The following is a 17,872-nucleotide window of genomic DNA, read 5'->3' on the forward strand; positions in this document are numbered from 1 at the left end:
TGAACTTAAATTAAATGTTTAATTTAACAAATTAAATTTTAATTTATTGCTTAAAATTAAGCAATGATCTATAATCAAAACATCGTGTGAAGCACATGAAGACTAATACTCGTGAACAGTTCTGCTAATAAAAACACTCCTATGTCTTCATATACAAAAATATTTTAAAGTTTACTAAACAAAAAGTTAATTTCCATCTGTCCAAAAGACCAAAATGTTTTATAAAATTTCATTTTATTAGAGAGAAGTCTGTAAAGAAGATACAAGCAGCAAAATCACTTTTCTTAGTTAATCCCATCCTTACATATTAGTCTATTCTTTCGTAAGAAAAAGAATTCCAGTTAACTTAAGGCCATGATTTTTAGTACAAAATGAAAAAGTTATTCTCAAAAGCAATATTTAAATCCCAACTTAACTATGGAAGTAATGTTTTAATGTATATTTCAGCATAAAAGTAAAACATTAGCTCCAACGCTCTGAGCAGCACTTGCAGTGCCCACACCCTTTCTTCAGGAAAGTAGCTCGGGCAGCTCCTTATATGTGGTTCATGGTATTTCAGGTCATATGACCTTGTGACCTTAGCCACAGCTGACTAGATCAGGGAAACAATGCCAGCTCAATGCTATGCCACAAAGTCTATCACCAGTGACCTATGACACTGTCTCGCACAAGAACTGCCCAAAACTGTTACAAACAGACACTGTTCTCTTTAGGAAAGTGGGTGTACAGGATAGAGCAGAAGCCTTGAGACAAAAAAAGCAAGAGTGAAACAAGGAGCAAGTGAAAAGGAGAATGAGGGTTAATCCATAGTGGCAGTAAGAAAAAGTAGCAGACAGAGATGCAGGACCTGAGTTATAGGAAAGGGTGATTGTTAGGATATTATTGTAGGCCGAGCCATATTCCACTGTCCCACGATACCTCTTTGACTGTTAAGACAGGTTTCTATGTATCCTCACTGCCCCACATACCCTTAAGTGGTTATCTCTGAAATAACCTGTATCTCTCATCCTTCTGAAAAAGACTGACATTCAAACTCTTCTCACATGCTATATTTCTCAGATTGTTATAGGAGACATTTATAAGTCCATTAAAAAAATTTTTAGTATTATATATGTTGAGTCACATATGCTACATATTTTTTAAAAACATTACAACTAAGGCACAGACCAAGGAACAAATTATTTAACTCATTTCTTAAGCATTTAATATGGTACATAACACTACGCTAAGGCTAGACATTCAAATATTAAAATGTTATCATAGCCTTCAAGGAGCTTAGTCTTATAGGAGAGTATGAGGAAGGCAAAAACTATGTAGAAAGTATTATAATGGAAACATCTACAGGATATTAAAGAAATGAAAAAATTTAAAAAATAAACATTCTGGGACTTCCCGGGCGGTCCAGTGGTTAAAACTCCACGCTTCCCATACAGGGGGCGTGCGTTTGACCCATGGTCGGGGAACTAAGATCCCACATGCTGCACAGTGCGGCCAAAAATAAATAAATAAAATAAGTAAATATTCTGCTCTGTCAGAAGGGCAGGAGAGGACTTCACAGAAGAGTTGACTAGAATCTGCTGAGGGACGAGAACATTCTGAGTTAGGGAAAAAAATGTGCAAAGGAATGAATGTGAGAATCTCCAGCACACTTAGGAACAGAAAGTAGTTCAGTGTGATTAGTATCCAGAATAAATTATTTCAGAATGACAAAATGATAAAAAGCAAGTAGAGGCAATAACATGAAGGGACTTACATGCCACATTTAGGACTTAAGACATCATTCTCTTTTGTGTTAAGGAAGTACTGAATAATTTTATCAGGGGAAAAAAATAATCTGATGTTTATTTTATAAAAAAAGAGAAGACACGTGAGTTTCTTATTTTCAATAATGGCAGAGTAGGACTTCCCTGGTGGTGCAGTGGTTAAGAATCTGCCTGCCAATGCAGGTGACATGGGTTTGAGCCCTGGTCCGGGAGGATCCCACATGTCACGGAGCAACTGGGCCCGTGCGCCACAACTACTGAGCCTGTGCTCTAGAGCCCGCGAGCCACAACTACTGAGTCTGCGTGCCACAACTACTGAGGCCCGCGTGCCTGGAGCCCGTGCTCCACAACGAGAAGCCACTGCAATGAGATGTGCGCACACCGCAATGAAGAGTAGCCCCCGCTCGCCACAACTAGAGAAAGCCCACGCGCAGCAACGAAGACCCAACGCAGCCAAAAAATAAATTAATTAATAATAAAAAAAAATAATGGCAGACTACGTTTTTAGCTTACCATTAAGAACTAAAACTGTTGTATAAAATGTAAAAATGTCTCAAAAGCATCAAAGAAATGATAGTATGGATACAAACACCAAGCCAAAAGTAAAGCAGAGTGAACCCAAAGAGAAAAGAAGCAAATCCACTTGTAATCTGAGATCACTTGCTAGTCCTGGAAAACTAGATCCTACATTTTGATAGCCTCTGAGACAAAGTGGAGGAGGAGAGTTAAAACTGATTAAACTTAATTTAATGTTGTTCTTGGACTGGTAGTGATTTCTGCTGCCATAGAAAAACAAAACAAATTCTGTCTGAAGGACTCAAATATTCTAAAAAATAACTTTTCAAATAAAATGTCCAACACGCAGCAAAAAATAACGAGGCACCCAGGAAAACTGGACTCCATTAGACAGAACCAGCAAGTACCACCAAGATAAACATACCCACAAAGACATCCAAATACTATACCTACCAGAGTCAGGCAATAGAATACTTCAGCAGACTATATTCAAAGAAATCAAAGTCAGGGAACAAGAAATAGGTCATATAGCACTTTAGGAAAAGAAACATAGAACTTCTAAAAATAAAACATACAATAACCAAAACTTAGCAAAAGAATAACAGACTATTTTAACCACAGGAAGTGGTTAGGAATAAATTAATGAAGTAGATAACCAATCAGAAAAAACTCCAGAGAACAGCAAGGAAAGGAAAAAAATGTAAAGTAAGGAAAAGAGGGTAAGTGACTTAGATGATAAAGAGAGAAAGCTGAGTGTACATTTAATCAGAATTGAAGACAAAGGAGAGAATGATACATACTTGAAGAAAGCACAGCTTAGAAATGATGAAAGAGATAAACTTACAGATGGAAGAAGAAAAACAAATTGCACATGAAATGAATAAAAAGAAACCATTCTGAAACTGAAGGAAATCAAAGAGAAAAACAAATATCGTATGCTAACACATATATATGGAATCTAAAAAAAAGAAAAAAATGGTTCTGAAGAACCTAGGGGCAGTACAGGAATAAAGATGCAGACATAGAGAATGGACTTGAGGACACAGTGAGGGGGAAGGGTAAGCTGAGACGAAGTAAGAGAGTGGCATTGACATATATACACTACCAAATGTAAAACAGATAGCTAGTGGGAAGAAGCCGCATAGCACAGGGAGATCAGCTCGGTGCTTTGTGACCACCTAGAGGGGTGGGATAGGGAGGGTGGGAGGGAGATGCAAGAGGGAGGGGATATGGGGATATATGTATAGGTACAGCTGATACACTTTGTTATATAGCAGCAACTAACATAACAATGTAAAGCAATTATACTCCAATAAAGATGTTAAAATAAATAAATAAATAAATAATTTTTAAAAAAGAAACCAGAGGAAACCTGCAGATTACCTTCAAAAGACCAGGTCAGAATGACAGCTTCTCAACAACTAAATTGGAAGCCAGAACACAATATGCCAAGTATAGAAAGGAAGGGAGGGAGGGAGGGAAAGAGGGAATAGACAAATAACTCATTTTAAAAATGAGCAAAAGATATGAATAGACATTTCTCCAGAGAATATATACAAATGGCCGATAGGCACAATAAAAGATGCTCAGTATCATTAGTCATTGGGGAAATTCATATCAAAACAACGAGATAGTACTTCATAACCAATAGGATGGCTATATTAAAAAGAAAAGAAGTCTTGGTGAGAAAGAAACTGAAACCCTCATATATAGCTGACAGGAATATAAAATGGTACAGCTGCTTTGGAAAACAGTTTGGCACTCCTCAAAAAGTTTTTTCCAGCTTTGTTGAAATATAATTGACATACAACATTGTTTAAGTTTAAGGTGTTCATATATTGATTTGATATGTCAAAATGTTAAACACAGAGTTAGCATATGACCTAGCATATATATTCTCAGGTATACACCCAAGATAACTGAAAAAAACACATCACACAAAAACTTGTACACAAATGTTCGTTAACAGTTTTTATTCATAATAGCCAATAAGCGGACACAACTATCTATCAACTGATAGGCAAGCAAAATAAATGGATAAACAAAAATGTGGTATATCCATACAATGGAATATTATTTGGTCATAAAAAGGAATGAAGTACTGATACATGCTACAACATGGATAAACCTTGAAAACATTTTGCTAAGTGAAAGAAGCCAGACAAAAAAATGCCACACAATGTATGATGCATTTATATGAAATATCCAGCAGAGGCAAATCCATAGACAGACAGCAGATTAGAAAGCTGGGGAGGGGGGAGGGGGAAGGGGGTAGGAGGAATGATTACTACTGAGCGTAAGGTTTCTTTCTGGAGTAATGAAAATGTTTTGGCATTAGACAGCGGTGATGATTGCACAACCCTGTGAATATAGTAAAAATCACTCAGTTAACACTTAAACGTGTACTTTAAAGTGGTGAATTTTATAGTATGTGACTTATAATTCAATTTTTTTTAATGAAGGCAATTTCTACTTCTAACAATGATGAAATAATAGGGCAGAATTTACCCTCCCATCTTAAACAACTAGAAAACTGAACAAAATACATGAAATAAAATTTTCAGACAACAGATACTGAAAAATAGCACAGGAGAAAGAAAATAAAGAAAATGAGCTTAACAACTATTCCAATTTACTGCCGGGAGACAATTTTCTAGCTGAAGCAGAGCAAAGGCAAACAGAACACGACAGTCTCTCTGAAGTGCGGAAACAGAGCAGATTTCAGGAAAGCCGAAAGGAGCTAGAGTTTATGGGCAGAGAACTGGCCAGGAAGGAGAGGCTGGGGAGATGGGCAGAAACATGGCCTCAAGTCTCTGGCTAAGTGCCAGTCTGTGCATGTGTAAGAGGAAACACAAGGAAAGAAACACTGAAACAATGCACAGAGCTCATAGTGGAAGGACCTAGTAGTAAACACAGCTAAACTATCCCTAGGCTAAAGGATGCTCTGAACCTGCACTAACAAAGATTTAAAACCAATCCTTGGGGACTTCCCTGGTGGTCCAGTGGTTAAGAATCCTCCTTCCAATGCAGGGGACGTGAGTTTGATCCCTGGTCAGGAAACAAAGACCCCACATGCCGTGGGGCAACTAAGCCCGTGCGCCACAACTAGAGAGCCCGCGTGCCGCAACTACTGAGCCCATGAACCACAACTAGAGAGAAGCCCACACACCACAAAAGGCCCCTCATGCTGCAGCAAAGATCCCACGTGCCGCAAAGATCCTGCAAGCCGCAACTAAGACCCGATGCAGCTAAATAAATAAATAAATAAATAAATAAGTATTTAAAACCAATCCTCAAAAAGATCAGACTAATTTCAAGTAACTTAACTGTGAACAAGAATAAAGTCCAACACCATTTCAAGGAAATTTTTAAAAATCCAGACCCCTGAACACAAAACACACCTTTACTATATAAAATCAAAAATTACCAAGCATGAAAAGAAGCATAAAAATAAAACCCGTAAGAAGAAGAAAGGTCAATTGACAAAAACTGACCCAGAAATAGCAAAGATTAAAATACTAAAACATGTATTATAGCTGGGGCCCCCAGTCCCCGGGCCACAGACCTGTTAGGAACCAGGCCACACAGCAGGAGGTGAGCGGCGGGTGAGAGAGCGAAGCTTCATCTGTATTTACAGCCGCTCCCCATCGCTCGCATTGCTGCCTGAGCTCCGCCTCGTGTCAGATCAGTGGCAGCATTAGATTCTCATAGGAGCACAAACCCTGCTGTGAACTGCGCATGTGAGGGATCTAGATTGCTCGCTCCTTATGAGAATCTAATGCCTGATGATCTGAGGTGGAGCTGAGGCAGTGATGCTAGCTCTGGGGAGCGGCTGCAAATACAGATTATCATTAACAGAGAGTTTTGACTACACAGAGACCGTAATAAATCAACTGCTTGCAGACTCATATCAAAACTCTATCAGTGAGTGGAAAGTGACAATTAAGCTGCATCTGGTGGCAGGCTTTACAGTGACAAGTGAGTTGATGTACTTCGATTGTACAACTGCATGTGGTGGCAGGCTTTAAGTCAGAAACTGACACTTATTTCAGTCTGCGCGTGGCCTGCCCATTATTTTATTTACCACTTCTGTCCACACCTCTTTCCTGCACTGTGCACTTGTCTCAGTCACAGTTTTGGTAAACCCACAAGCCAACCCTAGCCAAAATGAGTAAAAAACAAACGTCGCTGGAGAGCTTTTTTGAAAGGGGGGAAAGACCCAATGATGAGACAGCAGAAGATTCTAAGACTGCCAACAAAACGAATGCTGCATTTAAAAGAAAATACCAAGAGTCCTACTTAAATTACGGGTTTCGTTGCTGCAGGTGATTCACATTCTCCATGCCCACTCTGTATAATATGTGGCAACTAGCTATCCGAGGAAGCCATGAAACCTTCAAAACTGTTTCACCACATGGAGACCAAGCACCCTGCATTAAAAGACAAGCCTTTGGAGTTTTTCAAAAGAAAAAAACGTGAACACGAAGAACAGAGGCAATTACTGAAGGCCACCACTTCATCAAATGTGTCTGCACTGAGAGCATCATTCTTAGTGCCTAACCACATTGCTAAAGCTAAGAAGCCCTTTACTGGGCTTCCCTGGCGGTCCAGTGGTAAAGAATCCGCCTTACAATGCAGGGGACACGGGTTCAATCCCTGGTCAGGGAACTGAGATCCCATATGCTGCAGGGCAACTAAGCCCGCACACCACAACTACTGAGCTTGTGCGCCTCAACTAGAGAGCCTGCGTGCCGCAAACTACAGAGCCCACACGCCCTGGAGCCTGCGCGTCACAACTAGAGAATAGAAAACCCGCCCGCCACAACTAGAGAGAAACCTGTGCATCGCAATGAAGAGCCTGCGCACTGCAATGAAAGATCCCACGTACCTCAATGAAGATCCTGCGTGCCGCAACTAAGACCCGACGCAGCCAAAAATAAACTAAATAAATAAATCTTTAAGAAAAAGCCCTTTACCACTGGTGAAGAGTTGAGCCTGCCTGCTGCTAAGGACATCTGTCATCAACTTTTAGGAGAGGCTGCAGTTCAAAACGTGGCACGTGTTCCTCTTTTGGCTAGCACCATAACTAGACGAATTGATGAAATAGCAGAGGATACTGAGGCACAATTGTTAGAGAGGATTAATGAGTCACCATGGTACGCAATCCAGGTTGACGAGTCTACTGATGCTGACAACAAGGCAACAATGCTTGTTTTTGTGCGGTATATCTTTCAGGAGGATGTGCATGAGGATATGTTATGTGCACTTTTGCTGCCAACCAACACAACAGCTGCAGAACTCTTCGAGTCTTTGAATGATTACACATCAGGAAAACTGAATTGGTCATTTTGTGTGGATATATGCACAGATGGAGCGGCTGCCATGATTGGACGGCTTTCTGGTTTCACTACTCGGGTCAAAGAGGTTGCTTCTGAATGTGAGTCTACGCACTGTGTCATCCATAGGGAAATGCTGGCTAGCTGAAAAATGTCACCTGAACTTAACGTTGTGCGGGATGTGATTAAAATTATGAACCATATTAAAATACATGCCCTTAACTCACAACTGTCCACACAGCTCTATGAGGAGATGGACGCAGAGCACACACGTCTTCCCTTATACACAGAAGTGAGATGGCTTTCTAAAGGTAGATCACTGGCCAGAGTTTTTGAGTTACGAGAGCCACTACAGAGATTTCTTTTAGAAAAACAGTCACCACTGGCAGCACATTTCAGCGCCACAGAATGGGGTCGCAAAACTTGCTTACTTGTGTGACATATTCAACCTGCTCAACAAACTCAATCTGTCACTTCAGGGGAGAACAACAACTGTGTTCAAGTTGGCAGATAAAATGGCTGCATTCAAGGCCAAACTGGAATTATGGGGGCAATGAGTGAACACTAGGATTTTTGACATGTTTCAAGTATTAGCAGAGATTTTGAAAGAGGCTGAGCCAGGGCCTTCTTTCTCCCAGCTGGTGCATGATCACCTATCTCAGCTTTCAAAAGAGTCTGAGCATTACTTCCCAGCCACAAAAGACCCCCGAACTGGGAAGGCATGGATCCGCGACCCATTTGTGAATAAGCCCGGTGAATCGACTTTGTGCTAGAAGAGGATCAAATGCTTGAGATCGTAAATGACGGTGGCCTTAAAAGTATGTTTGAGACAACTTTAAATCTCCATACGTTCTGAATTAAAGTCAAGGTGGGATATCCTGAGACGGCCACGAAAGCACTGAAAAGCCTGCTTCCGTTTCCAGCATCCTATCTTTGTGAAGCAGGGTTTTCTGCAGTGACAGCAACCAAAACGAGATTACGGAGTAGACTGGACCTAAGCAACACACTTCAGGTGTCAGTGTCTCCCATCACCCCCAGATGGGACCATCTAGTTGCAGGAAAACAAGCTCAGGGCTCCCACGGATTCTGCATTATGGTGAGTTGTATAATCACTTCATTATATATTGCAATGTGACAATAGCAGAAATAAAGTGCACAATAAATATAATGCGTTTGAATCATGTGAAACCAACCATCCCCCCACCCTCACCTCCCCAGTCCGTGGAAAAACTGTCTTCCACGAAAGCGGTCCCTGGTGCCAAAAAGGCTGGGGACTGCTGTATTACAGAAGTTATAGGTTTGGGTTCCTTACACTGAATCATAGCAAACTGTAAGGATAAAAGTTAGGTTTCTTCCTGTTCTCTATTAAGAGAAATAATTTTGAATTCTAAATAGTAATACACTGAAATAATAAGAGTGAAAATAATTCACTTGAATAGTAGTTTAGATTTTTATTTTTTAAACTGAATATCTTCTTTTAAAGCTTTAGTATTTTTCCCTTTTTCTCTCATATTCTCTTACTTCCTCAGAATTCATTCTCTTGAAATTTGCTCGCTTATAAAGACAAAATGAAGTAAAAGTACAAAGAAATGACAAGTGAGGACCTACCTGAAGTCTTGCTAGTTGAGCAGTACGGGCTACTATTTTATTGTATGGCTCAACAATTTTTGCTTTCATCCTAAAGGAAAAACAGAAAGAGGAGTGACAAAATCATCTTCAAAATATCAATGGATAAAAATCTTTCCATTTCATTTATTTACAAAATGAACAACAGTACCTATCAACAGCTCCCTGTAAAGCCCCAATTCTTGTCTGCATCATCTGAAGGACACCTAGGAAAACATAACAGTTTACGTTACTTTACAAATTTACAAGGGTTCAAATCAGGTAAAAAGTTAAAAGAAAAAAATAGAGAAATTTTTCCATTTTTTTCTGCCGTCATCATAATCCAACCAATATCTTTTACCTAGACTATTGCAAAAACCTCTGACTAGTCTTCCCCGTCCTAACCTTGCTCCACTAAAGAGGTCTGACAAGGAATGGGAAGTGACTGCTTAATGGGTACAGGGTTTCCATTTGAGGTGATGAAAAAGTTCTGGAACTGGATAGTGATGGTTGCACAACACTGTAAATGTAATTAATAGCACTAAGATAGTTTAAAATGGTTAAAGTGGTAAATTTCATGTTAATGTGTATTGTACTACAATTAGGAAAAAAGAAGCGTGGGACTTCCCTGGTGGCGCAGTGGTTAAGAATCCACCTGCCAATGCAGGGGACATGGGTTCAAGCCCTGGTCCAGGAAGATCCCACATGCTGCAGAGCAACTAAGCCCGTGCGCCACAACTACTGACCCTGCACTCTAGAGCCCGCGAGCCGCAACCACTGAGCCCGTGAGCCACAACTACTGAAGCCCACACGCCTAGAGCCCCTGCTCCGCAACAAGAGAAGCCACCACAATGAGAAGCCCGCACACCGCAATGAAGAGTAGCCCCTGCTCGCCTCAACTAGAGAAAGCCCACACCCAGCAACGAAAACCAAACACAGCCAAAAAATAAATAAAGAAATTTATTTTTAAAATTATATTAAAAAAAAAAAAAAGCCTGAGTGATCTTTGGAAGTGCAAATTATAACACTCATCTGCTAAAACCCTTCCCCAGTCTCCCCTTCGCTCCTGTGTTAAAACTAAAGTCCACGGCTTGGTCTACAACGCCCTGAACGATCTGGAAATGAGGTACTCTCCTCCTGGTATACTCTCTCTAACCCCCAATGCTAGATAAATAATAAATATGGACAGCAAGTATATTATTGCCTTTACTCTCTACTTACATAACATGATGAAGAACTGTTTATAAAATTGTAAAATTATTTTCAGGAAGACAGATCTTAAATTTTACTTTTTTATATGCCTAAAAATGGGCTTTCCAATATTACAGATTTAATTATTTTGAACTATATTCCTTAAAACTCAGTTTCTATATTCAACTGGCATAGCTGCAGTTTTGAAACATAGCATTCTAAATAAATTTAAGTATAGAATGTTGTCATATTAGATGAAGTAATTTAAGAATCAACTAATACTCCTATCTGCATACAAATATGTTTTAATATGGCTCAGTCCAATAGAATCCTTTCTGGACCCAAGGATTTCTGCCGGTATTATGGTTCACTGACCTTAAACCTCCAAGAATGAACTGGCTTTCCTTGTTATCATCACTTCCTCACATCTTATTCTCTCCACAACCCACTCGCAACACCTTTCACACATATGCCACCAAAACAGATCTTGTCAAGGTCACCAGAAATCTCCAAGGTGCCGAATTCTACTGTCAGTTCTGTCTTGATCTTGTTTAACTCTCAGAAATTCACGACACGTTGAACCACTCCCTCCCTAAAACATTTTTTTCTCTAGGCTTCCACGTCATCGCCCTCCTGGGTTCCCTCTGATGGCACTGGTTGCTCCTACCCCTTCTCTGTTAGATCCCTACATGCTGGAGTACTCCAAGATTTGACCCTCAGCCACCTTCTCTTCTCCATCTAGAATCTCTCTTAGGGATTTCATTCAAACCCAATGTTTTAAACACTATCTGTTCAATAAAATACTGATTTTATATACACACATATGTACATACATCTATATAGATTTTCTTTACGCCTGTCTATACACACACACACACACAGACACAAATCTCCAGCCCTGAACTTTCTTATGACAAATTTAAGACACGCAAGATAACTTCTGCCCCACCATGATCCTCTCCAGTGTGACGCATCTCAGTTACTCATACCATCATCTATCCAATTTTTCAGACTAAAATCTTAGGAATCACTGTTGGTGACTTTTTTCCCTCAGACCTTTCATTTCCCATCAACAAATCCTATCAGCTCTACCCCCATTTTATCCCATTCACTTCTCTCTCTTTACATCCACCACTAATTCAAGGCACCATCAATGTCTACTAATCTAATAGCTTCTAAGTTGGTACCCCAAATTCTACTCTTGCCTTCTTATAGAGCCACCAGAGAAAACTTTTTAGAGCATTAATCACATAACATCTCTAATTAAAACCCTCCAACTGTTTACCATTGCATTTAGAATGAAAATCAAAATTCCTTCCCAAGAACCTCATCTACAGTTCTTTCCCTCATTCACTAAACTCTAGTCATACTAGCCTTTTCTTTCTGCCCTTCAAACGTGCCACGCTAATTCCATTTATTGGTCCCTCAGCTTACCACACTCTCCTCCCCAGATAGTCATGTGGTAGCTCTTTCTCATCATTCAGATCTCAGTTCAAATGTCATCTTCTCAAAGAAGCATCTCCTGCCCATCCTAGCTAGTAAGGAACTCCCATTCTTCTACCTCATCATCTATTTTATTTTCTTTTAGGACTTAAAAGTACCTGAAGTTCCCCACTTACACATTTTTTTTTTTTTGGTCTAATTCCCTACCTAGAACATAAATATCATGAGAATAGTGACTCTATTGTTCACAGGTGCCTGGTATCTAACAAGTTCTCAATTACTATTTGACTGAGAGAGCAAATAAATGAAGAAATTAGGCTATCTCTTTTTAATAAAATAGGCTTAATTAAATATACCTCCAAACTCCATAAGGACAGGGACTCTGTATACTGTTACAGTTGCCTGGAATCTAACAAATTCTCAATTAAAATTTAAATGCATAAATAAACAAAAAATGAAGAGAGAGTAAATTTTAATAAAATAGGCTAAATAAATATATCTCCAAATGAATTACACGGCCAAAATTTTAAATATATAGGAGAAAAAGCAGATGAAGTAGAAGTTGGGATAATACTCATTTTCAAATACATAAAACACATCTCAAAAAGTTTAATAAATGATTAGAAATACACATCATGCTAAAATGAATACTAACTGATTCATACTTTGACTTATGTTCAAATAATCTGGAGAATATTCTTAGATTATCATAGGAATTCAGAGAAGTCAGCCTTTGTACTGTACACAGTCACCCAATGGATAGTCATTCTAACTCAGTCTAACAGCATATTTTAAATATTTTAATCACTGAAAAGCACTCTGGGGAAAATCAGCACACTATAGAACTAAACACATATAGGGAACTCCCTGGTGGTCCAGTGGTTAGGACACGGCACTTTCACTGTCGTGGCCCAGGTTCAATCCCTGGCTGGGGAACTAAGATCCTGCAAGCCATGTGGTGTGGCCAATTTAAAAAAAAAAAGAAAAAGAAAACCACAGTGAGAAGTATTTCTGTTGTGATGATTCACCTACAACTATATACACTCAAAATCAACGTACTACCGTGACATCCCTATGGGTTTCTATAAAGGAAAAAAACCTTTATTCATTTGTTTACAAAAATTACCATTAAAAACAAGGTATTATTTACTTGCTTCCAGAAACATACAAAAATATGAGATGAAAGAAAATTAATTTTCCGTAGTAAGTCAGTACCTAGAGCCTCTTAATTTTCCCACGAACATAGTCTGATATCTATCCTAAATATTCAAATAACAAACTGTTATTTCCAAAATACTATGTTCTTTATCAGGATGCCTTAGAAACAGTGCACGTGCTGAAAATAACATCTTTGAGTGCACATAAGAAATACTAGAGGAAGCAGAAAGCAACATCCTTCTTCCTTAAGAATTTCATCAACATAGGGAAGAATCACTTGGCTTTCTTTTGATGTGCAATGATCAACAGTAATCACAAGTGATAATGGAAAATACAATATTAACATTTCATATTTATGAGATGTAATTTAATTTAATAAAGAGAGAATGAAAAATTCATAAAAGATGTCAAACAAAAATAAGAGAGTTCATAATAAAAATCCAATGTATTATTAGTCTACTATACTTCCATTTTTGAAAAGCATTTCAAAGAAAGCCAAACGTAAGGAAAGAATTCAAGCCTATTTCCACTACTTTGGTGGAGTTGATTTTGTTTTTGTTTCTGTTTTTTTTGGCCACACCACGCAGCTTGCTGGATCCTAGTTCCCCAACAAGGGATTGAACCCACGCCCGTAGCAGTGAAAGTGCGGAGTCCTAACCACTGTAACCACTGGAATTCCCCTGCTTATTTGTTTTAATTAACTAACAGTTACAAAAGCACTAAATATGTGCCAGGAATTGTTCCAGGCATTGTGTTAACTCATTTAATCCTCTAAATAACATATTAGTACATATTAATACTCCTCCTTTATAGATAAAACTGAGGCACAGAAAGGTTAAGTAAGTTGTCCAAAGTCACACTTCTAGTAGGTGGGAAAGCAAGGATTTAAACCCGGAGAGTTTAGCTCAGGGATCAGCAAAGTTTTATTAAAGTTTTGTTGGAACACAGCCACACACATTCGTTTCCATATTACCTGGCTGCTTTCACCCTGTAACAGCAGAGTTTAGTAGTTGCAAAAGAGACGGTATGACCTTCAAAGTCTAAAATATTTACTTTCTGACCCTTCACAGGAGACGTTTCCAAGCCCTGGGTTAGCTCTGTATAATGTATAATAGTTAATGGAAATATACCTTCCAAAGACTCAATCCCAGTTGCTTGTGCCAATAAATCTTCATGTCTTGCAACGACCTGAAAATCAAGAATGAATAATCAGCACTGCAAGTATTAAGTATTTTAATTTGTAACCACAAAGTAGAATTGAAGGTCTCTCTCTTTATGGAAAGTGGGAAAATGCTAATACAAAAAATACAGGTTATAAAGGTGTGTTTGAGCTGAATGACTGGTGGGAACACAAACACGCTACAGCTCAACACACAGCCAAAGACGTCTTTTCATTAGCCCCGTGGTTTCCTAGGGGGATGTGCAGAAGGAGTTGTGCCCAAACTGAAAAACAAAAAAACAGCTAATTCTTGCCACGCTAATTAATACATGCTTCCCTTTTAAAGAGTGTTTTCAAACATCAGGTTCTTTTAGTTCTTGCATTTAATTCAGCATCAAGACCACATTCTAATTTGGAAAGATAAAGCAGAGTCAGCACCTCCCTAAACATCTCTCTGCTTCCAGCTTCCTAATGTCAAAGCAAATCCTCTTCCTTACAGAAGACTGGTATTTTTAAGAAAATTAGGGCAGTGTGAATAGTCATAGCAAAAAAAAAAAAAAAAACCCATAAAAGTTAAGAGTTAAAGGCTACATGCAAGAGAGTCCTAGAAACACCAAGAAATCAAGCAAATCTTTAGAACAATGCAGGAATCCTTATTATTTTGTACGCTTTATTACAATGAATAAGAAGTTTCATGTCTAGTCTGTAAACTGAAGCTCCCAATCAGCAAAGATTCATTCAATGGAATGCCTAAATCCTCTACTTTGTCCTGTTTCACATGTCACTTGTCATTCTAGCAAGTTCCTCTATCACATATCTAAAATAAGTGCTACTTTTGGTCTCCTATGTCTCTTATCCAGAAGACATCTGAGTTCTCCCCAGTCCACTGATATGGTCATTAATGTGTCCATCCTAACAAGATGAATATTTTTCTAATTCTCTATTCTTTGTCCCTTGTGATACTCTGGAAAGGCTGAAAAGCCTAAAACTACAATTTCATAGACTCCCCTGTGGTCAAATGGATGAATTTCCAAGAGATTCAGAAGACAGAAGAAAGAGGAAAACTATCTTCCCATTACTGTTTCAGCTGGTAAGCAAAGTCCTGAGACCTGAGGATTTAGAGACAGTTGAGATAGCCCTATAGATCATTCCAGAGTTCAGTTACCAAGCATCCAGAAGCTGAACTTTAGCAGTGGCATGGGAGGTAACAGCAGGAGCTTCCAGGTCTCTGTGTTGCATCTGTGGTAGATCCTTCAACTCATTCCATTAGCTACCCATCCAGTCCTCTGTATTAAATATCTTCGTGCTTTAAATACCTAGAGCAGTTTCTGCTTCCTGCACTAAAACCCTGACTAATACATACTTCGGTACATCTTTTGTAATTTTAATCATCTCAATGATATTTTAAATTATTTTTATTATATTTTATTTACTGGTTTGGTTAGCATTATCCCAATTTTGCTTCTGCAGAAAAACAATTGTAGCAGGTTCAGATCTCATACCAGGAATCAGAGACTTCCTCCACCCTACATCCAGAACCACTGTAAGTATAACTTGCCCCCTCTAGGAGATGTCAAATAGATTTTAAGTTTTTATTGATTCCTTCAGAGAAGGTACTATATGCAAAGAATAAGGAAAATGCCAACCACATAAAGGCAGAAAGAATTTCAGGTGGCTCCTGCAAAAAGCTACCCCCTGAGAAACCCAGGCAGAATTAAGTGCATTTTCCCCTGCTCCCACAGACAGTTTGTACTATTCTATTTAAAACAGGCATCACTTGCCTGTCTTTATTTCTGCCTGTATCTGCCACTGGTCTGTGAATCCTTGGAGAGCCAGGAAATGTTTTCATTTTTCTATCCGCACAGCCTAAAGCAAAGCCTGACAATTAAAACTGTCCTATAAATGTTCCTCAATAAGTATTGATCTCTAATTATATAATAAGAATTTTAACTGACCTTAAAAGTCATCCCAGTCCGAACCAAGCTGCTCTTTTTTTTTTTAAAGAATTGTGTATAATATATACTTCTATCTTTTTTTTAATAAATGTAGTTATTTTTTATTAATTTTATTTTTGGCTGCGTTGGGTCTTCATTGCAGCGCACAGGCTTTCTCTAGTTCCGAAAAGCGGGGGCTACTCTTCGTTGCAGTGTGCAGGCTTCTCATTGCGGCGGCTTCTCTTGTTGCAAAGCCCAGGCTCTAGGCGCGCGGGCTTCAGTAGTTGTGGCACGTGGGCTCAGTAGTTGTGGCTCGTGGGCTCTAGAGCGCAGGCTCAGTAGTTGTGGCACACAGGCTTAGTTGCTCCACAGCATGTGGGATCTTCCCGGACAAGGGCTCGAACCCATGTCCCCTGCATTTGCAGGCGGACTCTTAACCACTGCGAAACCAGGGAAGCCCCAAACTGCTCTTTTAATTGATAAAGTAAGACACGAAAAACTTAAGGGAACATGTCTCGTTATACCAGATCTAGGTTTCCTGGAAAATAGTTCATTTATTCATGCAAATGTTCATTCATTTAAATATTTAAGTGCCTACTCAGAAAGAAAGGCAACACTAGGAAGTACACCATAAAACCATCCTATAAAAATCACAGAATTGTAGAAGAGGAAGGAACCTTCAAGATTTTCTACTACAATCTCCTCTTCCCCCTTATTCACTCCAACCCATTCCATAGGTTTTTCTCCTTTTTTTAAAAAAAAAAGCAAGACTCAAAGGCATTACATGATATGAAAGGTAACAGCACAACTGAGATTCGGACCTATCTCCTAACTCCCCTCATTGTGTTCTATCCACCACAAATTTATCAACTTTCTGTAATTTCATCAAATGTTACATTTTGTGCTCATAAAGTGTGAACTGCTGATAGGAACATCCAGTTTTTCTTATTCACACTGTTCTGCTTCCAAAATTCCATTTTCTATTATCTTTATCAAAGACATCCTATTTTTTGCCTACCTATATTCTCTCCATATCAGTTAAGATGATGAAAACAAAGTATGAATAAAAGGTTTTGGAGAGATGGGTATATCCATTTTTCAAATAACAAAAAGTAGTTTACAGAAAATTTTTCAAAGATATACTTGGAAAAATATACATTTGTTCATGTAAATACACATTTAGATTAAATAATAAAAGGATTATAAAAATGATATATTATCACTCTGGGTTGAATAAATTGTATGATCCAGAAAATTGGAATTACCTGTAAGTGCAGTTCTTTATCCAACTGACTGATTCCTTGGGCAAGTTTTGCTAGTTGTTCAGCAATTACAGCTTGATGAATAGATTGAGAAGTATAAGTCTTTACATCAAAGTCTTCATTTAAAAAATCACTGTAACACTCTGGGAAAAAAAATAAGAAAAAATCCTTATTAATTACACTGCACCAAACCACAGATATTAAACAACAGAACAATTATAATCATAGTTAACACATTTTGAGGTCTTTCTATACACCAGAAAGTACTGAAAAGGCTTTCTGTTGTAAATGAGAAGGAAGAGGCGGTAGCAGCAGCAGAAGAGACTGGTAAAATTCACTAAGAACTTACTACGCGTCAGGTACTGATATAAGCACTTTATACATACTAACTCACTCAATGTTCACACAACCCTGTTGGAACTATCATTCTCCCTGTTTCACAGGTGAAGAGACAGGCACAGAAAGGACATGCAACTTGCGCAACCTCACTGTTTGAACCCAGGCA

At 38.7% G+C, this 17,872-nt stretch overlaps 1 protein-coding gene and 1 non-coding gene across 2 annotated transcripts in view; one reads left to right on the forward strand and one right to left on the reverse strand.

Annotated features, from left to right (window-relative positions):
* Positions 1 to 17,872, reverse strand: part of COG5 (component of oligomeric golgi complex 5) — a 281,556-nt gene that overhangs the window by 258,782 nt on the left and 4,902 nt on the right. The window contains exons 2-5 of the mRNA XM_036862985.1: positions 17,371 to 17,510; positions 14,143 to 14,200; positions 9,393 to 9,447; positions 9,224 to 9,293 (exon numbers count right to left, since the gene is read on the reverse strand). Coding sequence (XP_036718880.1) covers positions 9,224 to 9,293; positions 9,393 to 9,447; positions 14,143 to 14,200; positions 17,371 to 17,510 — 323 coding nt within the window. The remainder of the gene's footprint in view (positions 1 to 9,223; positions 9,294 to 9,392; positions 9,448 to 14,142; positions 14,201 to 17,370; positions 17,511 to 17,872) is intronic.
* TRNAE-UUC lies at positions 12,719 to 12,790 on the forward strand. Its single transcript has one exon. It is a non-coding gene; the product is annotated as a tRNA-Glu (tRNA).

Source organism: Balaenoptera musculus, chromosome 9, assembly GCF_009873245.2.
Source record: "Balaenoptera musculus isolate JJ_BM4_2016_0621 chromosome 9, mBalMus1.pri.v3, whole genome shotgun sequence".
Classification (NCBI taxonomy): Eukaryota; Metazoa; Chordata; class Mammalia; order Artiodactyla; family Balaenopteridae; genus Balaenoptera; species Balaenoptera musculus.